Below are 26,584 nucleotides of genomic sequence, written 5' to 3' on the forward strand. Positions count from 1 at the left end.
CAGCCGATAAATACGATACAGGAGTGTCCCTGTTATTCAGAAGTAGGATGAAAATTTCCTTCTGACATGTATCGCACTTCTGATCGACACCGGCACTGCAGCATCATTTTGCAGATTGCTTTACTTCGTGTCTGTAGGATGTACGCAATGTAACGTAATTTCGTATACTGCAACACGCACAGCGTTAGTACTTCTATCTAGTTACATGTGTCGTCGATGTGGGTGTATCGCTGGGCAGTGTGGAGAATCGAGAGCTCATGAGATGACGTAAGAACTAATTTGTAACGATCTTTTAGCATTGTAATTCATTTTTGTATTACTACGTGTAATGGAGTGTAAGAGCACCGCAGTGGCAGTGAGAGACGCAATCTGTGTCTGTGTCAGAAGCAGCGCGTTAGAAAGAGTGACGCAGCTGAAAGAGGATTTTGACTCAGCTTCACGGACAGTTGACAGCTAAGGACGAATCGTGATCGTTAACTTTTCTGGAAAATCATTTGAGGATGTGGAGTCGTTCTTAGTGGACTTAAGGACAAGTTTCATTTTTTATTCAGGAGAATAATTAGAATAAAAAGTGACCACGGGGACAGAACAAGACACAACATAATACATTCTTCAGTTTTTTTAAAGTCGCATTGAAGATATCATGATCATCGAGCTTGGTCTTCTTTTCTGTCGTTGATGTGGCCATCTTATACAGCAGTAATTATATTCAAAGAATTAGCGTGTGTCACTTCCTCAAGTTTCCTTTCGCATATGAACCTATTATGATCTTCCAACGTAATTCCATAATTCCCTATACTTTTGACACAAAGCTTCTAATTTTTGTATGCAGCTTCGCTGCTTCTGTGGCAGGAAGCGTACTCCTCCCCAGAAAATTATCTCTTCCCACTCTTCTAGTGTTCAACTTTGATGCACAGTTAATCTACCAATCTGCAGAATGGAGACGTTTGTTTCACAAATGTCGCTTATTTCAAGTTACTTCACGCAAATAATAACAAATTAAATACACTCTGTGATTAAAAGTATCCGGACGCTTTAAGACAGCTTGAACTCTGCTGCGACAATTTTCAGTAAGACCACTAAAAATCTGTGGAGAAACAGCACCCGATTCTCTCTCAAGAGTCCAAAACACATGAGGTAGTGATGCTGAACTCTGGGGTCTGTAGTGAAGTCAACATTCTAACTCATCCCAAAGAAGATACTCTATGTTCAGTTCGGCATACCAAACAGATTAGTTCATTTCTTGAGTGTTATTGTCCACAAACGACTCACTCGCAGATGCTGTTTAATGACAGTTGTAGTCTCCGAACTGTTTCTGTACTGTACGGAGTACATCACGCTGTAGAACGTTTTCATATCCTTTAGAATTTAGCGCAGTACAGGGATCACACTCTAACCACGAGAAAAACCCACATGCCGTAATATTAACTCCTCTGTACTGCACTATGGGCATTATATATGATGGCAGATAATTTTCCCCGGGCATTCGCCAAACCTAAATCCTTACTTCGGATTGCCACTGGGTTACCCAAATCACTCTTTTTCCATTCATTCACTGTCCTGTGGAATCGCTTTTGCATCAGTTTAACCGTCGCTTAGCAATTACTGAAGAAATGTATGGCTTATGTGGAGCTGCTGCAGACTGTACTCAATACGCAAAGTCATTGTGCTAATTGGATTCCTGGCAGCTGTTTGGAATTTGCGAGTGATTCCTTGCGCTGATTACATCCGATTTTTCACAACCACCTTCCTCAATCTCTCTCTACCTGTCCTTGGGTCATTGACGTGTCACATCACTCAACAAATGTGATATGTAAAATGAGAGCACATTCAAGGAAAATAGGGTGAATACCGTCCTACATTAAGTAATGAATGCATGAGTCATATATTGCAAAGTTGATGGTATTCTTTTTCTCCTGATTTTCCGTGTTTAAAGCACAAGGTCACTCTTCCCATTTACCCTGCTGACCCCTAATTTCTCAAAGTTCATTTTTACGGGGAATGGAACCAAAAAATTATCAAAAAATGTTAAAATTACTTACCTAATGTCAGAGGCAGTCAAACTAAAACCGAACACCTGCCACATCTGCACAATGGAATGGTTCCTTCCAAAAGTAAGCACAGCACGTGTTACGACATTTACCCCAGTGGGAGACAAGATGATAAATTCCTGTTTCGTAGAACGTGGTCCACCCTTGCACTTTGCATCCACTCTAGCACTCTCTAGTCCGACTACAACCAACATCGAAGGAAGTCTTCAGGTCGCCACTGAGGTGAAAATCACTAGGAGTTGGATCCGGGCTGTATGGAGGATGTTTCAGCGTTTCTCAACCAAATCGCTGAAGCGTAGCCTTGGTACGATTGGCAGTGTGAGGGCGCGCGTTACCGTACAACATTATTGTTCCGTCCGACAGCATTTCTGGGCGTTTTCATTTCACGGCTTGTTGCAGTCTCTGCAAAGCGTCCTCATAGTGCGGCAAGTTGATTGTGTTTTCTCGCCCAAGGAAGTCGACGAGCAGGGGAGCATCTTATTGCTCGACAACGCCCGCTCTCACAGTGCCAATCGGACGAGGGCTATCCTACATAGATTTGGTTGGGAAACGCTAGGACTTTCTCCCTGCAGATCGGATCTTTCACCGTGTGATTTTCACATCCTTGGCGACACACGTGGAAGGCGCTTTCACTCGGACGAGGTAGTGCAAAAGCGGGTGGAGTTGTGGGTCCATCAGCGACCGACCGTGTTGTAGGAAACCGGAGTTGGTCCTGTTGTTTCCCAGTGGGGCAAATGTCTTAGAACGCGTGTCGTGAATAATATTGAATGCAGTCATCCCATGATCTCGTTGTGAGGGTGTTCGGTTTTCAGTTGACAGTTCCTTGCCGGCCGCGGTGGTCTAGCGGTTCTGGCGCTGCAGTCCGGAACCGCGGGACTGCTACGGTCGCAGGTTCGAATCCTGCCTCGGGCATGGGTGTGTGTGATGTCCTTAGGTTAGTTAGGTTTAAGTAGTTCTAAGTTCTAGGGGACTTATGACCTAAGATGTTGAGTCCCATAGTGCTCAGAGCCATTTTGAACAGTTCCTTATAAGTAAGAAAGAGACTTCAAACTTACTGGCAGATAAAAACAGTGTGATGGACCATTACGTGAACTTGTGGTCCTTCGCGTTCAACTGCTTTACCGACTGAGCTACCCAAGCCAGTCCCTCATCCGCAAGTTTCCGAAGTCCACAGAAACTCTTCTGCGGAACTTGCATGGTTAGCACCTCTTGAAAAAAGGCTAGTGAGGGCTATTGAGGAAATCTGAATTATCCACACCTGTGATGCTTCCTGAATGAAATTTTCACTCTGCATCGGAGTGTGCCCTGATACACTATGTGATCAAAAGTATCAGGACACCTAGCTGAAAATGACTTACCGGTTCGTGGCGCCCTCCATCGGTAGTGCTACAATTCAGTATGGTGTTGGCCCACTCTCAGCTTTGATAACAGCTCCCACTCTCGCAGGCATACGTTCAGTCAGGTACTGGAAGGCTGCTTGGGGAATGGCAGCCCATTCTTCACGAAGTGCTGCGCTGAGGAGAGGTATCGGGTCGGTCGGTGAGGCCTGGCATTAAATTCAAAACATCCCAAATGTGTTCTATAGGATTCAGTACAGGACTCTATGCAGGCCAGTCCATTACCGGGATATTATTGTCGTGTAGCAACTCCGCCACAGGCCGTGCGTTATGAACTGGTGCTCGATCGTGTTGCAAGTTGCAATCCCCGAATTGCTCTTCATCAGTGGTAAGCAAGAAGGTGCTTAAAACATCCATTTATGCGTGTGCTGTGATAGTGCCACTCAAAACAACAAGGGAGGTAAGCCCTCTCCATGGAAAACACGACCACACCGTAGCGGCACCGCCTCCGAATTTTACTGTTGGCAGTAATCACGCTGGCATACATCCACCGGGCTCTCGTCATACCTACACCCCGCCATCGGTTCATCACACTGTGTACCATGATTCGTAATACCACACGAAGTTTTACCACTGTTCAATCGTCCAACCTTTAAGTTCCTTACAGCAAGCGAGGCGTCGTTTGGCATCAACAGTCGAAATGTGTGGCTTATGAGCAGCCGCTCGACCATGAAATCAAGATGTCTGCCTATTAGACATTACAACCCTCTTCAGCTGTCGGCGGTCTCTGTCAGCCAACAGACGAGGTCGACCTGTACGCTTTTATGCTGTCCATGTCCCTTCACGTTTCCACTTTACTATCATATCGGAAACAGAGAACCTAGAGATGTTTAGGAGTGTGGAAAAATCGCGTACAGACGTATGACACATGTGACACCCAATCACCTGACCACATTCGAAGTTTCGCGGAGCGTACCATTGTGCTCTTTCGCGATGTGTAATGACTACTGACGTCGCTGACATTGAGTACCTGGCAGCAAGTGGCAGCACAATTCACCTAATATGAAAAACGTAAGTTTTGGTTGGGTGTCCGGATAATTTTGATCACATAGAGTATGAGCCGGAAGAAAACTCGAGCTCGGAACCTTTAGTGTTCTACCGACTGAGCTACCCAAGAACCATCCGCGACCCGTCCTCAAAATTATGGTCCTGCCAGTATCAGTTCCTGGGTTCGAGTCTTGCTCGTGCACACAGTTTTAACGTGCCAGGAAGTTTCATATCGGCGCACACTCCACTGCAGAGTGAAAATTTCGTGCTGAAGAAAGAGACTTATGAAACAGATGTGACAATAGTAAAGTAAATGGAGTAGGACGGCGGTACCTGCTGAAGAGGCTATGGTACACGCCCATGATCTGCTCTGGGTCGTTGGGGACGGAGGTGCCGTCGACGACGGGCGCGAAGGGCGAGACGAAGGGCGCCGCCTTCACCTGGACGGCCATCAGGTCCTCGAGGCTCTGGCGGCGCAGGCAGGCCAGCAGCTCGTTCTGCGTGGGGCAGTTGAGCGCGTCCGCCACCTGGATGGTCACCGGCCGCGGGTTCGCCGTCAGCGCCCAGTCGGACAGCGCCGAGCCGCTCATCAGGATGGCGCGCTGGAACAGCCCTGGCAGGAAGCGGCGCGCCGTTACCTTCTGCACAAGCGCTACGCTAGTTACAAGCAAGTGTACCGCTACAAATAGTACCAGCTACCGATATCTCGGTACAAAGTACATTACATTTTGTCAGAGAAGGCCAGCGGGAGCGAGCAGCACGCACATCAGGCTCACTCGACGTCCTGTGAACTTTGGTCAGTGAAATCAGCGCCCATAAAAAAGTCGAGGAAAGTCGGCTAATCCCCTTATCTGAATTCCGCAACTTATCCCGCTGGTAGAAGAGGCAAGGTCTCTTAGGCGGTGTTTAACTGCACAGTAGCTGCTGACGATGAGGACAGGAGTGCTCGAACCGAAACGGCAATCTTTTTATTATATTGTTGTTGTTGTTGTGATCTTCCGTCGACAGACTGGTTTGATGCAGCTCTCCATGCTTTTCTAGCCTGTGCTAGCTTAATCTCCAAGCACCTACTGCATCCTACATCCTTCTGAATCTGCTTTGCGCATTCGTCACCTGGTCTCCCTCTACAATTTTTACCCTCCATGCTGCCCTCCAATACTAAATTTTTGATCCCTTGATGCCTCAGATATGTTCTAAGAAGCGTTCCCTTCTAGTCAAGTTGTGCCATAAATTCCTCTTCTCCCAGTTCTATTCATTGTTTCCTCATTAGTTACGTGATCTACCCAGTTGATCTTCAGCATTCTTCTGCAGCACCACATTTCGCAAGCCTCTATTCTCTTTCTGTCGAAACGATTTATCGCTCATGTTTCACTTCCATACAAATATTCCACACAAACACTTTCAGAAAAGACTTCCTGCAATCTACAATGGATGTTAAAAAATTTCTCTTCTTCAGAATCGCTTTCCTTGCCACTGCCTGTCTGCGCTTTATATCCTCTCTACTTCGACCATCATCAGTTATTTTGCTCCCCAAATGGCAAAAATTCCTTTACTACTTTAAGTGTCTCATTTTCTACTCTAATTCCCTCAGCGTCACCCGATTTAATTATATTACAATCCATTATCCACGCTTTCTTTTGTTGATTTTCATCTCATATCCTCCTTTGAAGACACTGTCCATTCCGTTCAACTGCTCTTCCAGGTTTCTTGCTGTCTCTGACGGAATTACAATGTCATCGGCGAACCTCAAAGTTTTTATTTCTTCTCCATTGATTTTAATTCCTACTCCGAATTTTTCTATTGTTTCCTTTACTGCATGCTCAATATATAGATAGAATAACATCGGGATAGTCTACAACCCTCTCTCACTCCCTTCCGAACCACTGCTTTCCTTTGATGCTCCTCGACTCTTATAACTGCCATCAGGTTTCTGTACAAATTGTAAATAGCCTTTCGCTCCCTGTGTTTGAGCCCTATCACCTTCAGAATTGGAAAGAGAGTATTCCAGTCGAAACTGTCAAAAGCTTTCTTTAAATCTACAAATTCTAGAAACGTAGGTTTGCCTTTCCTTAATCTTTCTTATAAAATAGGCCGCAGGGTCAATATTGCCTCGTGTGTTTCTACATTTCTAAGGAATACAAACTAACCTTCCGCAAGGTCTGCTTGTACTAGTTCTTCAAAAAAAATGGTTGAAATGGCTCTGAGCACTATGGGTCTTAACAGTTGTGGTCATCAGTCCCCTAGAACTTAGAACTACTTAAACCTAACTAACCTAAGGACATCACACACATCCATGCCCCAGGCAGGATGCGACCCTTCCACCGTAGCAGTCGCGCCGTTCCGGACTGAAGCGCCTAGAACCGCTCGGCCACAACGGCCGGCTAGAGTTTTATCAGGGCTGGCTCTCTCAAGGCTATCAGTAGCTCTAATGTTGTCTACACCCGGGACGTTGTTTCGACTTAGGTCTTTGACTGCTCTGTCAAACTCTTTAAGCAGTATCATATCTCCCATTTCATCTTCAACTACGTGCTCTTCCGTTTCCATAATACTGTCCACAAGTACATCGCCCTTGTATAGAGCCTCTATATACTCCTTCCACCTTTCTGCTTTTCCGTCTTTGCTTAGAACTGCTTTTCCATCTAAGCTCTTGATATTCATACAATTGGTTCTCACTTCTCCAAAGCTCTCTTTAATTTTCCTGAAGACAGTTTCAATCTTCCCCCTATGATACATGCCTCTACATCCTTACATTTGTCCTCTAGCCAGATTTATTTTTGATGTAATGTAATCACAAAACTTCTCAGCGGAATCTTGAAACTACTATGGAAAACGCAATGGCCAAATTACAGACAGGGAATTCAAATGTCGTATTTTTCTACTTGACAAAGCATACTTTAAAATTAAAAATGATGTATAGCCATGTAGCAGCGTAAAATTAAAAGTGGTCTATAGCTGTGTATCAGCGTAATGTACGTGCTTTGTACATGATATGTGGCCTCATGCTTACTGAAGGCCCAGGATTATTCATGCAAGGTGAGGTGACAAAAGGTAATTTTCCGGGCTTAGTGCGGCAACTCGACGTGTGGCATGGACTCAACATGCCGCTGGAAATCCGCTGCAGAAATATTTAGCCACGCTGCCTCTATAGCCGTCAATAACTGTAAATGTGTTCCCTCTGTAGCAATTTGTGCACGGTGATTGACGTCGGTCGATCTGTGTGACCAAATCATTCGCATCGAATTGATCAGAATATTCTTCAGACCAGTCGCATAATTCACAATCGTTATTTGGTAGTATGAAGTCCATGAATGGCTGCCAATGGTCTATAAGTAGCTAAAAATAACCATTTCCAGTCACTAACTGGTTCAGTCTGAGCAGAGACCCAGTCCATTCCAAGTAAATTAAACCGTACCATTTTGGGGACACCATCAGCTTGCACAATGCCTTGTGACAACTTGGGCCAATGGGTTCGTGGGGTCTGCATCACACCCGAACCCAGCCATCAGCGCTTAATAAATAAAATCGGGACTCAACTAACGGGGAAACGATTCTTCCAGTTGTGTAAGGGACAACCATAATGATTCCAAGAGATGCTGCAGGCAATGTTGTGCTGTTAGCAAAGGCATTCGCATCGGTCGTCTGCTGCCATGGCTCATTAACTCCTAACGGATACGTTCGTCCTACATCACACCTTGATTTATAAGCGTATTTAACGCAGTGTTGCTCGTCTATTAGCACTGACAACATTACGCATACGCAGCTGCTGTAGGTCGTTAAGTGAAGGCTGTGTGGTCATTGCGTTGTCCGTGGCGGGAGGTAACGCCTAAAAATCTCGTATTCTCGGCACGCTCTTGACACTGTGGATCTCGGGATACTGCATTCCCTAACGATTTCCGAAATGGAATGTCCTACACCTCCAGATCCAAGTGCCATTCCGCGTTCATAGACAGTTAATTACCGCCGTACGGCCATAATCAGGTTGGAAACATTTGGCGTGAATCACCTGAGTACAAATGAAAGCTTTGCCAGTGCACTGCCCTTTTATACCTTGTATATGTGATATTACCGCCATCTGTATGTGTGCACATCACTACTCCATGACGCTCGCACCTCAGTGTAAGTTGTACAGGGCTTCTTCTCCTATTCGTTTCATTACATTGTTGCTCCCTCTGCATTTAACTTCAAAATATGGAAGGAATTATCTTGATAATTATAATTAGCATACCCTTACCAGGACTGCCAAGTTTAAGATATGCGAGCCTTGTCAAATTCTATTGTAAGACATACTTTGAAGAGTTAGAGAATAAATCATAAATTAATTTTCCCCAATGAAAGTTGTATTCTGTATTTTCAGGTTCGGAGCTTACTTACACATTAATATCTCTTTAGAAAGTATGTTGACAGTAAAAGTGAACGACAATGAACGAAATTCATTTTTTAAATTGTTTTTGTGGTGGTCATAAAGCCAGCAGTGCACGTTACAGAACGGGTATTAATATTACTCAGCACTCCGTCTTATGCCACGAGTGGCCTACCGGGACCATCCGACCGCCGTGTCATCCTCAGTGCAGGATGCGGATAGGAGGGGCGGGGGGTCAGCACACCGCTCTCCCGGTCGTTATGATGGTATTCATGACCGAAGCCGTTATTAAACGGTCGTGTAGCTCCTCAATTGACATCACGAGGCTGAGTGCACCCCGAAAAATGGCAACAGCGCGTGGTGGCCTGGATGGTCACCCATCCAAGCGCCGACGACGCCCGACAGCGCTTAACCTCGATGATCTCACGAGAACCTGTGTATCCACTGCGGCAAGGCCGTTATTAATATTGCTAAGAGAGTGCTAAAAGGTATTATCATATTCTGGACTCTAATTACACATCAGTACTTCTTCAAGAAGTATGCTTTCTATATAATTCAACAGCAGTTAACGAATTATGTTCTTTTAATATGTTCTTTTAATATTTCTTTCGGTCGCACTTAAAGTAACTCCTCCCCCTCCCTCCTTGGTAGTGCGCATTGTCGAAAATTTCTTGTTAATGCTAGGATTAAACAAGTAGAACATCTGTATTCTTCAATATGCATATCTAAGTGTGCTGATCGTAGAGTGTTACTTCGACCATTCGTGACGCTTTTCTTCTGGCTAAAGGATATATAAGCTGCTCGTCGTTCAGCACCTCACTGTGGGGCTTAGAGCGTGTTTCCGGTGTCCGACGCAAAGGGTACAGGTAAGCCGTCAAGTGGTGAGCAGGTAGTTTCCAGGAACACTAAATGCAAATTTCACAGATTTTTTGATGCATGAAAATTTCACTGGGCGCAATGTTCACTGGGCACAGTTTCCATACATCCAGCTCTTTCGTTTCTAGTGACCTTGGCAGCTGCTCTGGAGTGAGGTTGTGAGAAAACTCGTCGCTCCAATGCCAGAGCTTTATGAGTGCGGCACTCGAGCATTGTTGTAACGGAAGGTTCAAAATGGTTCAAATGGCTCTAAGCACCATGGGACTTAACTTCTGAGGTCATCAGCCCCTAGACTTAGAACTTCTTAAACCTAACTAACCTAAGGACATCATGCACATCCATGCCCGAGGCAGGATTCGAACCTGCGACCGTAGCATCAGTGCGGTTGCGGGCTGAAGCGCCTAGAACTGCTCGGTCACAGCGGCCGGCTGTATCGGAAGGGAAATCAATAAAGTGGGACAATGAATGATTTTACTTGCAGTGACAACTACATGCATGATATGTACACCTTTAATAAATGTATTAGTTCATAATAATTATGTTTCAGTTTATACGTTTTTTTGACCTTTAGTCTGGAAGATCATACTATTATAATTTTATGTTCGTTGAGCATGTGCCTAGAAGCAAGATATATGTCTGCTATAGTCTCATGTCTGTTCAGTAAAACAAACAATGCTCTTCAGGATGTTGATAAGAATAGCTGAGGACAAGAAAAAACACAGAGACGAAAACATTGTAATGATCATTTCCATAATAATTTCGAGCTGAAACTTGATGGACGACTCCTACGGTAAAAAAAAAGAAAACAAAAGTTTGGGAATCTTTTTGGCGAAATCAAAGTTACTCTTTTTATTAAATTCTTTATAAAATTTTATTTTACGTTCTAATTTCCATTTTAACTTCTTTTACTCCGACATCTGGTTGCATTAATCCTTATTAGAGGATTATTAGCTGTTTTGTGGACTCGAGATAAGTGAAGCTAATGAGCGAAAGAATTGCACCAGACTTCATAACTTTAACCGAATACTATTCCGCAAATAAAAACTATATGGAAATTTAGGTACTGTTGTTTCAAATGGTTGTACTAATGAATAAGAAAAGCTTCAGAAAAAGAAACGTAGGCTTGGGCATCTTGTTCATCTAACACCAAGTGATGCAAATTCCTAATTAAATTAAACAAATAGTAGCTTCGAATAATATTAGCTCTAGCTACCATGGCTTATTCCGAATTCGTCCACTAGAAAGTGCAACCTGTCTGTCAGCTTTCTTAGTACGGGCCCCTTCGTCTCCATAGCTTTGCGACAAACGGTACACGGGTGTTAACGAGTTTTACGAGCATAGTGGAACTTGAAGGGTCGCTGTGCCAGATGTCTATCGCCACCTCTTGCCCCACTGCAACTCGTGGCTGTGAATATGACCGCTGCAGCGATTGCCCACTCAACGAAGACCAAGAAAGTTCGAATAGCAGAGATAAATCGTGTGGTCGAAATTTTGTTTGCAGTAGTAAGAGTGAGCAACATGGCACAAATCATTGCCGCTGCGGAAGGGTCGATATAAGTTTGTGAAACACCCGTGTTGCTTGTTGTGATGTAGTGGTAGAAAAATCACGGACCCGCCTGGTAGCTCTTCAGTATGCATACGTGCAAAGCAGGGACGTGCATGACCACATTCCGACTTCCTATCTTCCCTCAGTTTCTAGCCACCAATATCCCATCTCCGTCCTTCCGCCACCTCAGCACACTCCCAGAAAAAACAACTTATCCCCTAAGATGGCTCTGTTGGAATTACATGTGGGGAAACATAGTTGACATTAGTTCTATCCCAACTTCATTTAACAATAAACATAAATTCTGTGGCATTAAATAACACATTCAATTACTTGCGATTTTTCTGTACTCTGCACCCCTCAAACTATTACTTCTACAGAAAAGATGAATAGATCCTCTTTTGTAGGATATTAAATGTAGTTTAATCATTAGTTCTGCATCCAGGCTGACTGGGTCGCGAAGATAAGAGACCAACATCAGGCTCATATGACGCGTTTCGGAATTTATCCATTATCAGATATCTACAAAAAATCAAATAAAAAAATGTTTTATAAAACACAGTAATGGATAGCTAAATCACATTAATTTAAATAATTTGGCACAAACTGTACTGCACCTACCCAAGAGCTACTACTGTATGTTTATATGGTGTTACAAGTTTTATGGGAAATAGTCATTGGCAGCCTACAGACACAATTCTGCAGAGTGAGGGCCAAGAAGATATTTTTGCCAATAGGTGCCATTGCAAAATGTGTAGCTACACCAAGATGCATCAACTAATGTTATACAATGTAACTTATGGCTGTGAACCAGCTTATTACAATAGATATAAAATAAATACTTTATTTATACAGATAGTAATGACGAAATTACAGTGACACAAATTGTTTGTTTAAACGGATGAAAGGGGAGGGGAGGGGGGGAGAATACACGACATTTTCATTTAAAAATAGGAGTTATTAATTGGTGCATTGCATAGTGAAACGTTAAAATCATGACGAATAATCTTCCACCACTAATTATTTTTTATACAAAAATATTTCCTATGTTCTATAATGAACTGGTAGTAATCATTAGCAGAAAATGGTTTCTCGATTTTATATGAGAGGAGTGGCGCTTATTGCGTACTTTCTGCTTTCGGACTTGAGTTATATCGAAGTTCTGCCCTAGTTTCATCGAAAATATTGTATTCTCCTTTCCATTTTATGCCTCCTGTATCTAACTTTGGAACATATGCTTGTGCTCCAATTTTATATTCTGATTTTATGTTCCTTGACCTATCACACAGTTGTTCTGTTTGTAGGTTATGACGATGTGTGGCGCCACGTAACATTGCTGACTTTAAAAAAAAATTGTAACTTTTTAGCACCGTAACTTCGTCATTATCATTTGCACAAATAAAATACGTCTTTTATGCCTGTTATAATAAATTGGTTCGCAGCCATCAGACAGACGGTGTAATAAATGTACGTTTGTTGAAGCGCCTTTGTGCCACTATATATTTTGTAATGCCACCTGATGGCAAAAATATCTTCTCGGTGTGTATTCTCCAGAATTGTATCTTAGTCTGCGAATGCTTATTTCCCATACAACCTGAAATACCATACCTACGTGCAGCTATCGCTCCTGGGTAGGTGTAGTGCAGTTTGTGACAATTGATTTAAATAAATGTGGTTTTCTGTAGATATTCATAATTGTATTTTGTAAAATATTTTTCTATTTGATATTTGTAGATATCTGGTATTGGATAAATTAATAACGCGTCTTATGAGTAGCGAAGTCCTTTCTTGCCTGATGTCTGACTTTAACCTTTGCAACCTAGTCAGACTGAATTATATAATGGTCACCTGCCTCTGTATGACTTCATATCACATGTACATTAAATGTAGCTTAAATTTATGCTGGGATTACGCTTCCGCTAGAGGCCATGTCTATCGAGTTATTCAAGAAAAATGTAAAAAAAATACTTACAAACGCTCCCTTACAACTGCGCTCAGCCCCCACCAGTCGTGTTATTTAATATGTTGTTCTTGACACGCCTTCGTACCCCTGAACAAAATTTTCCAATTACAGGAATTACTTTATTTCTTCTTTCGCTAGATCTTACGGGCGAGTGCAAAGGGTAGGTTGACCGGCTCTAACGGTCAGCTCAGACTTGAATCTTTTTTTTTTTTTTTGGTCATCAGTCAACTGACTGGTTTGATGCGGCCCGCCACGCATTCCTTTCCTGTGCTAACCTCTTCATCTCAGAGTAGCACTTGCAACCTACGTCCTCAATTATTTGCTTGACGTATTCCAATCTCTGTCTTCCTCTACAGTTTTTGCCCTCTACAGCTCCCTCTAGTACCATGGAAGTCATTCTCTCATGTCTTAGCACATGTCCTATCATCCTGTCCCTTCTCCTTATCAGTGTTTTCCACATATTCCTTTCCTCTCCGATTCTGCGTAGAACCTCCTCATTCCTTACCTTATCAGTCCACCTAATTTTCAACATTCGTCGATCGCACCACATCTCAAATGCTTCAATTATCTTCTGTTCCGGTTTTCCCACAGTCCATGTTTCACTACCATACAATGTTGTACTCCAGACGTACATCCTCAGAAATTTCTTCCTCAAATTAAAGCCGGTATTTGATATTAGTAGACTTCTCTTGGCCAGAAATGCCTTTTTTGCCAGAGCGAGTCTGCTTTTGATGTCCTCCTTGCTCTGTCCATCATTGGTTATTTTACTGCCTAGGTAGCAGAATTCCTTAACTTCATTGACTTCGTGACCATCAATTCTGATGTTAAGTTTCTCGCTGTTCTCATTTCTACTACTTCTCATTACCTTCGTCTTTCTCCGATTTACTCTCAAACCATACTGTGTACTCATTAGACTGTTCATTCCGTTCAGCAGATAATTTAATTCTTCTTCACTTTCACTCAGGATAGCAATGTCATCAGCGAATCGTATCATTGATATCCTTCCACCTTGTATTTTAATTCCACTCCTGAACCTTTCATTTATTTCCATCATTGCTTCCTCGATGTACAGATTGAAGAGAAGGGGCTAAAGACACAGCCTTGTCTTACACTCTTCTTAATATGAGCACTTCGTTCTTGATCGTCCTCTCTTATTATTCCCTCTTTGTAGTTGTACATATTGTATATGACCCGTCTCTCCCTATAGCTTACCCCTACTTTTTTTCAGAATCTCGAACAGCTTGCACCATTTTATATTGTCGAACGCTTTTTCCAGGTCGACAAATCCTATGAAAGTGTCTTGATTTTTCTTTAGCCTTGCTTCCATTATTAGCCGTAACGTCAGAATTGCTTCTCTCGTCCCTTTACGTTTCCTAAAGCCAAACTGATCGTCACCTAGCGCATTCTCAATTTTCTTTTCCATTCTTCTGTATATTATTCTTGTAAGCAGCTTCGATGCATGAGCTGTTAAGCTGATTGTGCGATAATTCTCGCACTTGTCAGCTCTTGCCGTCTTCGGAATTGTGTGGCTGATGCTTTTCTGAAAGTCAGATGGTATATCGCCAGACTCATATATTCCACACACCAACGTGAATAGTCGTTTTGTTGCCATTACCCCCAATGATTTTAGAAATTCTGATGGAATGTTATCTATCCTTTCTGCCTTATTTGACCATAAGTTCTCCAAAGCTCTTTTAAATTCTGATTCTAATACTGGATCCCCTATCTCTTCTAAACCGACTCCTGTTTCTTCTTCTATCACATCAGACAAATCTTCACCCTCATGGAGGCTTTCAATGTATTCTTTGCACGTATCTGCTCTCTCCTCTGCATTTAACAGTGGAATTCCCGTTGCACTCTTAATATTACCACCGTTGCTTTTAATGTCACCAAAGGTTGTTTCGACTTTCCTGTATGCTGAGTCTGTCCTTCCGACAATCATATCTTTTTCGATGTCTTCACATTTTTCCTGCAGCCATTTCGTCTTAGCTTCCCTGCACTTCCTATTTATTTCATTCCTCAGCGACTTGTATTTCTGTATTCCTGATTTTCCCGGAACATGTTTGTACATCCTCCTTTCATCAAGCAACTGAAGTATTTCTTCTGTTACCCATGGTTTCTTCGCAGCTACCTTCTTTGTACCTATGTTTTCCTTCCCAACTTCTGTGATGGCGCTTTTTAGAGATATCCATTCCTCTTCAACTGTACTGCGTACTGCGCCTTGAATCTATGGGTTTCGAAATAACGAAGTGAACACATCGCTTTCAAATTACTCCCCATCCAGAGTGGATTCTTGTTCAGGAACGGGCAGTTTCAGTATAACGCTTCTCTATACACACTTGACCATATTAAAATTTTCCTCACAGGCACCTAGTATCCCGTGTCCATGTATAAAACAAAAGCACTCACGAATTCTTTCTCTGTTACTGCTGTCCGCCTCTGGAACAAGCTATCGTGACCTCTGCGCTCAATTCAATGCCCTGTCGTGTTTAAGAAAGAGATGAAGCTACTCTTAATGTCACCCTCATAACGTTTCCCCACAAATCAACATATACAGCCAATTTCCGCTGCGTCAAATAGCAAAACACATGTTCCCAACTTCTCCCAGTTACAGTTCTTCCTATTTTCATTTCCCAGTTCCCTTTGCCCCTAAAAAGAAAGCTTATGCCAGCCGAAAGGTTGGTCTGAAACCATGAGTGCTTCACTAGACGTGGTCCTGTTGAAGGTGGTATGTCGTTGCCCGAACTGACTTAGCTAACCAGTTATGGAGAGCTGTACAGTCTAACGTCGAACTACGGTGCAGCTTATCATTTTCCAAATTAGCAGACGTGTCAGTTGTGAAAGAAGTGTACTAACGTACAGAAATCATAGATCTGATCTTGTATTAAACTCAATTACTTCACGCTCATAGGCTGCAACATAACCACTAAGCCACCGACTCACCCATCTTTAATCACTGTGTTACTCTTTGTCTTCCACTTCGATCGCTTCTCTCATGTCTGTCGCTGATACATCTACATCTACGTTGATACTCCGCAATCGAGCTGGCGGAGGGTACCCAGTACCATTACTAGCCCCCTCCATTCCTGTTCCACTCGTAAACAGAGATAAATGACTGTCTCTATGCCTCCGTATTAACCCTAATTTCTCGTATGTTATCTTCATGGTCCTTAAGAGCAGTATATGTTGGAGGCAACAGAACCGTTCGGCATTCAGCTTCAGATACCAGTTCTCTAAATTTTCACAATACTATTCCCTCGAAAAGAATGTCGCCTTCCCTCCGGGGATTTCCATTTTGTAAGTAGGCTGTTTAGGTTTCTTTATTGGTAACGCCACGTAGCGCTCTGTATGAAAATCACTGACTGTGCTGTGTGCAGTCTGAGGCTGGTCGGCATTGTTGCAATAGTCGCTATTGTAGTGTTGGCCAGTTGGCTGTTAACAGCGCGTAGCGTTGCGCAGTTGGAGGTGAGCCGCCAGCAGAGGTGGATGTGGGAAGTGAAATGGCGGAGTTTTGAAATTTGTAAGACTGGATGTCATGAACTGCTATATATATTATGACTTTTGAACACTATTACGGTGAATACATTGTTTGTTCTCTATCAAAATCTTTCATTTGCTAACTGTGCCTATCAGTAGTTAGTGCCTTCAGTAGCTTGAATCTTTCATTTAGCTGGCAGTAGTGGCGCTCGCTGTAACAGTCAGTGATTTTCATATAGACCGCTACGTGGCGTTACCAATAAAGAAACCTAAACAGCCTACTTACAATTTTTGTTCCCGAAGCATCACCGTAGCACTTGCGTGTTGTGCGAAGCTACCAGTAATAAATCCAGCAGCTCGCCGCGGAATTGCTTCGATGTCTTCCTTTAATCCGAACTGGTACGCATCCCGAACACTTGAGCAGTACTCAAGAATAGGTGGTACTAGCGTCCTACATGTAATCTCCCTTGGAGCTGAACCACACTTTCTAGAATTCTCCCAATAAACCGAAGTCAACCATTCACCTTTCGAACCACACACCTTACATGCTCGTTCCATTTCATATTGCTTTGCAACGCTACACCCAGATATTTAAACGACACTGTTAATGCTGTATTCGAATGTAACGGATTCGTTCATCTTGCTCATTCGCATTAATTTACATTTTTCTACACTTAGAGAAGCTGCCATTCATTACACCTACTACAAATTTTATCTGAGTCATCCTGTATCCTCCTGCAGTCACTCAACTTCGACACCTTGCCGAACATCGCAACATCATCAGCAAACAACCGCAGATTGCTGCCCACACTGTCCTCCAAATCATTTTTGCGTACAGAGAACAATAGCGGTCCTACCACACTTCCTTGGGGCACTCCTGATTATACCCTCGTCTCTGATGAACATTCCAGTCGATGACAACACACTGGATTCTGTAACATAAGAAGTTTTCCAGCCACTCACATATCTGTGAAACTGTTCCATACGCTCGTACCGTCGTTAACAGCTTGCAGTGTGACACCATATGAAACGCTTCCCTCATATCTAGCTCATGGTTTAGATCTGTTTGCCTGTAACCCGTCTTTGTTGCTGTATTTCTGTGATCTTTTTCTGGAATGAAGTATTTCTAAATGTTGAGTTGTATATCACATGCCATTTTTTACGAATCAGGTATCGGGAAAGAAAGGGAGGGATTGGTGGGTATTCGTGACTTCCATCTAGATAGGGCACTTTGGTAGTGGAACTGCGAAAGCTGAAACTTTGTGCCAGACCAGACCTCAAAGCCGGATATACAGCTTCTCATGAGCAGTTGCGTTAACCTCTTCAGCCATCTGGACACGGCCCGTGAACGACTCAAATTTCAAACTTACCGGACGGCGCATTGCCGGTGTTCATATTCGCAAATCTTTTGTGTTACATGGTCTCGTTTTATATGGGGGGACTATGGATGGTTACCTGTAAAGGGGATGCGCATTACTGTTCAATTCCGCAGTTTGATATTTGTTTGACAAACTGTTCTCTTTGAATATATTTTTGTGTGCTGTGTCTCGTGGTCGCACACGTAATATACACTATGTGATCAAAAGTATGCGGACACACCCAAAAACATACTTTCTTCATATTAGGTGCATTGTGCTGCCACCTACTGCTAGGTATTCGATATCAGAGGCCTCAGTAGCCATCAAACATTGAGAGTAGTATGTGGCGCTCTGCGGAACTCAGGCATTTCGAACGTAGTCAGGTGATTGGGTGTCACCTGTAACATAATTCTGTACGCGAGATTTCCACACTCCTAAACATCCCTAGGTCCACTGTTTCCGATGTGATAGTGAAGTGGAAACGTGAAGGGACACGTACAGCACAACAGCATTCAGGCCGACCTCGTCTGTTGACTGACAGAGACCGCCGACAGCCGAAGAGGGTCGCAATGTGTAATAGGCAGACATCTAACCAGAACATCACACAAGAAATCCAAACTGCATCAGGATCCACTGCAAGTACTATGACAGTTAGGCGGGAGGTGAGAAAACTTGGATTTCATGGTCGAGCGGCTGCTCATAAGCCACACATCACGCTGGTAAGTGCCAAACGACGCCTCGCTTGGTGTAACGACCGCAAACATTGGACGATTGAGCAGTGGAAAAACGTTGTGTGGAGTGACAAATCACGGTACACAATCTGGAAGTCCGATGGCAGGGTGTGGGTATGGCGAATGCCCGGTGAACGTCATCTGCCAGAGTGTGTAGTGCCAAAAGTAAAATTCGGAGGCGGTCGTGTTATGGTGGTGTTTTTCATGGAGGGGCTTGCATCCCTTGTTGTTTTGCGTGGCGCAATTACAGCACAGCCTACATTGATGTTTTAAGCACCTTTTTACTTCCCACTGTTGAAGAGCAATTCGGGGATGGCGATTGCATCTTTCAACACGATCGAGCATCTGTTAATAATGCACAGCCTTTGGCGGAGTGGTTACACGACAGTAAGATCCCTGTAATTGACTGGCCTGCAGAGGGTCCTGACCTGAATCCTATAGAACACCTTTGAGATGTTTTGGAACGGAGACTTTGTGCTAGACGTCACTGACTGACATCTATACCTCTTCTCAGTGCAGCACTCCGCGAAGAATGGGCTGCCATTCACCAAGAAACCTCCCAACACCCGATTGAACGTATGCCTGCGAGAGTGGAAGTTGTCATCAAGTCTGAGGGTGGGCCAACGCCATACTCAATTCCAGCATTAGCGATGGTGGTTGCCACGAACTTGTAAGTCATTTTGAGCCAGGTGTCCGGATACTTTTGACCACATAGTGTATTTTCTAGCTACATAAATAAAAAATTGTTTCAGATTAGTTGTATTTCTTACAAAGTATTTCTTATTTCTTACAAAATAATGAATGAAGGAGTATTTATTCTGATATAAAATCGAAAGAAACCTCTGTCTTTCTCCAGAGTTGTGAACATTGTGTATTTAGTTACCTTCCAGAGAGTTAAGGCAACAAGTCAGGAATATGCTTTTAAATACAATTTTTCTTTCGTTTGCCTATATGCTTAAACCGAGTGTTATTCACGTAATCCCACCCTCTTATGGCGTCTTCAATTACCACCACAAGTCCCATGAACAACAAATGTATGTTCCCCATAGCATAATATACTCAACCGCCTGAGTCTAGGGCGAATGTTTCCAGCAGCCGTCTTATTCGGATACGACTAACGACCTGGTGTGACAACATATGTGATTCACCCGACTAGGTGATACGTTTTCATCGATCCACGTGCCAATACCGATGCAGCCGTGCCCGCTGCAATCGTAATTGGGGATGTCATAGGGTCAACATGGTAACACGTACGGGTACTCTGCTGCGGAGCTCCATCTTCAACAAAGAGCGCTCTACAGTGTGCTACGAAACACTTGTCTCTGCACAAGCTGTCGTCGCATCTTCCACAGGTTGCTGTCTGTCCTAATCACATTTTGTGACGAGATATGGAAGTCCATCAACTTGTCTCCTACTCGTGTACTTGTTGTTTCTCCGTCGTAAAGCACATTATATGTATACACTGAAGAATCAAAGAAACTGATACACCTTTAGAGCCCCCGCGAGCACGCGGAAGTGCCGCAACACGTTGTCGCATGGACTCGACTATTGTCTGAAGTAAAGCTGGGAGGAAGTGACCCCATGAATTCTGCAGGGCTGTCCTTAAATCCGTAAGAGTACGAGGGGGTGGAGATTTCTTATGAAGTGCACGTTGCAAGGCAACCCAGACATGCTCAGTAATCTTCATGTCTGGAGAGTGTGGTGGCCAGTGGAAGTGTTTAAACTCAGTAGTCTGTTAATGGAGCCACTCTGTAGCAATTCTGGACTTGTGGGGTGCCGCGTTGTCCTGCTGGAATTGCCGAAGTCCGTCGGAATGCAGAATAGACATGAATTGATGCAGGTGATCTCGTCAAGACGTATCAGGGGTCCCGTATCACTCCAGCTGCTCACTCCCCACACCATTACAGATCTTCCACCAGCTTGAACAGTCCCCTGCCAAGGTGCAGGGTCCGTGGATTCATGAGGTTGCCTCCATAACCGTACACGTCCATCCGTTCGGTACAATTTGAAACGAGACTCGTCCGACCAAGCATAATTTTTCCGGTCAACTGTCCAATGTCGGTGTTGATGGGCCAGGGCGACGTATATAGCATTGTGTCATGCAGTCATTAAGGGTACACGAGTGGGCCTTCGGCTCCGAAAGCCCGTATCGATGATGTTTCGTTGAATGGTGCGCACGTTGTCATTTATTGATGTTCCAGCACTGAAATCTGCAATAGTTTGCGAAAGGGTTGCGCTTCTGTCACGTTGAACAATACTCTTAACTCGCCGTTGGTCCCGTTCTTGATGGATCTTTTTCCGGACGAAGCGATGTCGGAGATTTTGAGTTTTACTGGATACCTGATATTCACGATACACTCCTGAAATGGTCGTAGAGAAAGTAGCCACATCATCGCTACCTTGGAGATGCCGTGTCCCCTCGCTCGCGCGCCGACTATTACCCACGTTCAAACTCACTTAAATTTTGATATCTTGTCATTGTAGCAGCAGTAACCTATCTAACAACTCTGCGCCAGAGACTTTTCGTCTTATATAGGCTTTGCCGATCGCAGCGCCGTATTCTGCCTGTTTACATGTCTCTGTATGTGAATGCGCTTGCCTATACCTGTTTCTTTGGCGCTTCGGTGTAGATGCTCAACACATTAGCACACAAACAGCCTACCAACTTATTCCTAGGCACCAGGCCATTAAACACCTACTTATTGTCAAAGTCGCTTATATCAGAGGATTTCCCGATTTGTGGATTGTACTGTCACTAGAATAATTCGCTGTTTGTGTCTTTTCCACTTTCCTTACTATACCCCGTGCCCGAAGAGGTCCACGAGAAAGAAAGGATGTGGTGCGTAAGCCACAAAATGTGACACTACAGGTCTGAAGAGTCCCAGCAGCTGTCTCTGGCTGGGAGCGAGAAACTATTTCAGACGAGTTTAATGATTTTCGACTGCTCTTTTCAGTGTATGCAAGCTCTCGACAGCACACCAAAAAGGTAACACCTTTCGTGGGTACCTTTTAATATCATATCAGTTTCCCGTGAACCCTGCACGGAGTCGAGCTTTCGCAAGTCTGGCGGGCAAGCCGACTAGTGTGACGTCACATGTTCGTTGCAGGGCCCATGTTTCTCTCACGCCCACCGCCCGCAACGCCACCACTTAGAAGTTAGTCCCGTGGGCACTGGTCATAATGATTGTCTGATCAAACTATTCAGAAGACGGACGACCCCATAATAAAAAAAAGGTCAAGATACCTGGAATACGAAGAGTATCAGTGACTGAAGGTTGCTTTCTCTGATCCAAAAAGGTTTCCATTTTTTAGCAGTACACTATTTCAATAGCATGTCACCAACCAGTTAAAGTTTCACTGGTAATAAAGTACAACAGGTTCTGCTGAGGATAGCAGTACCATCTTATCTTTTCAGCCTTAATGTTGATTATATTCCTAAAACTTCCCTTTCATTCCGCGATTAATTATTCGATGAACAGGTTGAACAGTAGGCCTGGTTGGTTGGTTGGCTGATTTCAGGGAATGGGACCAACAGCGAGGTCATCAGTCCCATCGGATTAGGGAAGGATATGGAAGGAAGTCGGCGTTGCCCTTTCAAAGGAACCATCCCGGCATTTGCCTAAAGCGATTTGAACAATAAGAGAGTAAGACTACTTTCTTGTCTTGCGTCCTAGTTAATCCAAGCACTTGGTATTCCATTCTTATTCATCCATCGTCGGTCGTGTGCGTATGTACATTGTGTTACTTGTGTGTGTTTTTTTTTTTTACAGCTTATAACGATTATCATGAGAATTTCCAGTATCTTACACTATCTATCGAATATACTTGATTTCTCTGTTTCAGCTCAAGTAAATCTGGGGGATACACAAATGTGAAATAGTTTTCCTAAGCCCTTTGTGATACGCCAGATTCCAGCCTATGTGGTATTTTCATACACTGCTTTCGTAGGTGAACTTGCATCTTGGTCGTAAGGTGGTTTAGGGGAAAATAGAGCTTCATTCTCGTAGTGCAGTTCTACCTTAAGGCATACAACTAAACAGCGTGGTCCGAGTCGTCTGCTTGGCAGTGTTTGTACCGCAAATGCCGTTTCCGGCTGCCATGCTTTCATATTCTAGGATATTTCTCGAATTTTTTACGACAGGTTTCAACATCAACATTGACGCACGTTATATCACTGTAACTTCTCAAGAACTATCGCATACAGTTATAAATAAAATAAATTAAAAATATACGGTTCCATTTAAACGTACATGCTTCAGAACCTCCGATGATACCGGCGCTAAAAACATTAACCAAAAAAAGACATACGTGCCTCTCGACGCTGTAACATTTGCCGAGAATGAGTAAGTGTTCACGAAATAAAAGGGTTACGTGATTTACCCTGTAAAACAAACATTTATTAAAACTACTTTCACAGGATCATAACTCTGTACATATATAATTGTTTTTGTTATAGTCTAGGTCGATAATTCCTATGAATGTGGTTATGACTGCTTGTGTTCGTTATATCTGTCATGTTCGACTCTTTGCTCATATTTAACCTTTATATTCACATATATCCTGGGTGCGTGCAGACAGGCGCAGAGATTTGCATATCCTCTGTCTTATCTGCTGTCTTACCCAGTGAACACTGTCCTTTATATCTCTCCTCGACTTAAACGCTCTTTTATGTTCAACACAACAGAAACATCCGTTCTCATCAGAGCAAAATTCTTTCTGACCCACTCCATCATTCAGCCAGTTTCTCGAAGTCTTTCTCAGTACCAGGAACGTGACTCTCTAACAACCTCCCGCATCACATTAGAGAACAAAATAACTTCTCATGCTTCAGGAGACAGGCAATGTCTTATCTACTGAAGAAACACTAAGACTACCATTGTCCTTATACGCACTCTTTACCCCTGTACATCCCCCTTTCCAGCCTAATCTTCCTCGTTTCCCAGTATTCTTAGCCGAAGTAGTCTCCTTAGATTTCCTTTTCCCAGAACTTGCTATTCTCCTTAAATTTCCTTTTCCCAGATCTTTCTACATCAGAAAACCTCTATATTGCAGTCCTATAAATTCATCTTATGTCAGGCAATGTCATTGTCGTTGTTAATGTCACAGTTATTACTATTATTGTTATTATTAATGTTATCACTATTAGTCGTTGCAGCTGCAGTGGCACAAGAAATGCCAGCATTAACTTTGTTAGTTCATAATCCGTATAATTTACTCATACCGCCACTTGAGATACTCAAATCATTTTAATACTAGTTCTGCTAAAATTGTTACTTTTTGACGTAACTGTGATGTAATAGATACTGTATGTGTGAAACCCTGGTCCGTTGTAAGAGAGGGCTGGATGGCGCTAATCAGATCAGGGTAATAAACAAATAAGAAAATAAATGATGGTATAAGATGATGAGACACAGGTTAAATCACAAGCAAAACACGGTGGGAAATATATCCAGCCAATAATCCTGCTCCGATATGGAATGATTAGCACAGGAGAGGAAGTGTTCGCTGGCAGTATGAAACCATTTAGGGGACAGATGAAAAAAATCAGTTACATAAGTTTCATCCATAAATTGCCTGGGAACATAAAAGCAGAAGGGTGCATGCTACCCCTGGAAGGGAAGAAACCAAACATTGCTCTGGCAGTTTTATCATCAGAGGCAATTCACATCACCTACACCACTTCTTCATCACTGATCAGTCCCTCTCCCTTCCTTTCAAACACCTCTCATACTCTCTACCTCTCCCTGCCCCTCACTCTCTCTCTCTCTCTCTCTCTCTCTCTCTCTCTCACACACACACACACACACACACACACATTCCCTCTTTCCTTGCCTCCAGAGTTCTCTCTCGTACCACCCCGACGGCAGGTACTCTCGCGATATTTATCCTCACTCCAAACCAACGACCGATTCTCATTTCAATAATGACTCTGAGAGCTAATGGATAAAGTTGATATCTATAGCCAGTGGCGGCTATCTGGGTGGTATGTGGACGAGGGTCGCAAGTCGCCAGCGGCAGAAGAACGCCGGCTGGACATGGGAGGCCCGCCTCTGCCTCCCCCCGCCACATACCACTCACTTCCTGCCCCCCCCCCCCCCCCCCAGCGCCCTCATGCCGACGTCACCGGGCCGTAGCCCGCTCCCACCGCAGTGTCTAATGGAACTGGTCCTCCTCGGTGCAGATTTTTTTCATTTCGCGTGTATTTGCGAGAGGCGGAGGCAGCTTTTTGTCGCTGAAGTACAGCCGCGGGCATGAAACCAATCTGCGGGCCATTATTGACATTAACTCGGCTGCGTGGCGGCGTCGGCGGCGGCGGCTTCGGCGGCGTCGGGGGCGGCGGCGACGTGGAGGAGGCGCCGGCAACTGCGGGTGGCACACTCTAGCGGCAGCGTGCGGAAACAGCGCCGCGCCGGTGCTGGAAGGCGCCAAGCCGCCGCAGTGCCTGCCTTCCACTGCGCGTGCGCTGGAATCAGCTGCTCCGAACTTGTACTGCATGACGAACTCTCACTACAGGCGTATGTGTACAATAGGATGTTTTTTTTTAACAGGAGAATTTGTATTCCGCAAGCTGTTGCAACTTGCTATGGATTTGTTAATGCCCAAAAAAAAAAAAAAAGAAAGAAAACTAGTTTCAGTTGCTTTCTGCATTCATCTTCAAGTAGTTGTGAAAAACAGAGAATTGGCATTGGAAAGCAATTATATGCATTCATACATACCAAAACAATAACAATCGGAGGTGAAGGTATTATCTGGAGTGCCCCAGTGAAGTGTGGTAGGTCTGCTGTTGTTTTCTATCTACATAAATGATCTGTGGTGTACGGGAAGGTGTCGTCGTTGAGTGACTCTAGGAGGATACAAGATGACTTGGACATGATTTGTGATGGGTGTAAAGAATGGCAACTAACTATAAATGTAGATGAATGTAAATTAATGCAGATGAATAGGAAAAAGAATCCTGTAATGTTTGAATACTCCATTAGTAGTGTAGCGTTTGACACAGTCAAGTCGATTAAATATTTGGGCGTAACATTGCAGAGCGGTATGAAGTGAGACAAGCATGTAATGGTAGTTGTGGGGAAGGCAGATGGTCGTCTTCGGTTCATTGGTAGAATTTTGAAAAGATGTGGTTCATCTGTAAAGGAGACCGCTTATAGAACGCTGGTGCGACGTATTCTTGAGTACTGCTAGAACGTATGTGATCCCTATCAGGTCCGATTGAGAGAGGACATAGAAGCAATTCAGAGGCGGGCTGCTAGATTTGTTAGTGGTAGGTTTGATCATCACGCGAGTGTTACGGAAATGCTTCAGCAACTCGGGTGGGAGTCTTTACAGGAAAGGAGGCATTCTTTTCGTGAATCGCTACTGAGGAAATTTAGAGAACCAGCATTTGCGGCTGACTGCAGTACAATTTTGCTGCCGCCAACGTACATTTCGCGGAAAGACCACAAAGATAAGATAAGAGAGATTAGGGTTCGTACCGAGGCATATAGGCAGTCATCTTTCCCTCGTTCTGTTTGGGAGTGGAACAGGGAGAGAAGATGCCAATTGTGGTACGAGGTACCCTCCGCCAAGCACCGTATGGTGAATTGCGGAGTATGTATGTAGATGTAGAATACGTAGTTTAAAAACATGGCATCCAGCAAGCCTTGTTGTGGACCGTAAACTCGCAGGAAAAATAAAAGACAGCTGATTAACATGTGTAATCCCGGAGGTGAAGTGGAAAAATGATTAGTTTCCTTCACATTTTCTAAAATGTATTTCAGTACCCCTCCTACCAGAATTGTCACAAATACCTAACACGTTTGAAAGGAAAGATACGATGTGCTGCCCTTGTATTT

General features: G+C 43.7%; 1 protein-coding gene across 1 annotated transcript in view; it reads right to left on the reverse strand.

Annotated features, from left to right (window-relative positions):
• LOC126159513 (uncharacterized) overlaps positions 1 to 26,584 on the reverse strand; it is a 420,587-nt gene that overhangs the window by 238,204 nt on the left and 155,799 nt on the right. Inside the window, exon 5 of the mRNA XM_049916555.1 lies at positions 4,769 to 5,048. Coding sequence (XP_049772512.1) covers positions 4,769 to 5,048 — 280 coding nt within the window. The remainder of the gene's footprint in view (positions 1 to 4,768; positions 5,049 to 26,584) is intronic.

This window comes from Schistocerca cancellata, chromosome 2 (assembly GCF_023864275.1).
Source record: "Schistocerca cancellata isolate TAMUIC-IGC-003103 chromosome 2, iqSchCanc2.1, whole genome shotgun sequence".
Taxonomy (NCBI): domain Eukaryota; kingdom Metazoa; phylum Arthropoda; class Insecta; order Orthoptera; family Acrididae; genus Schistocerca; species Schistocerca cancellata.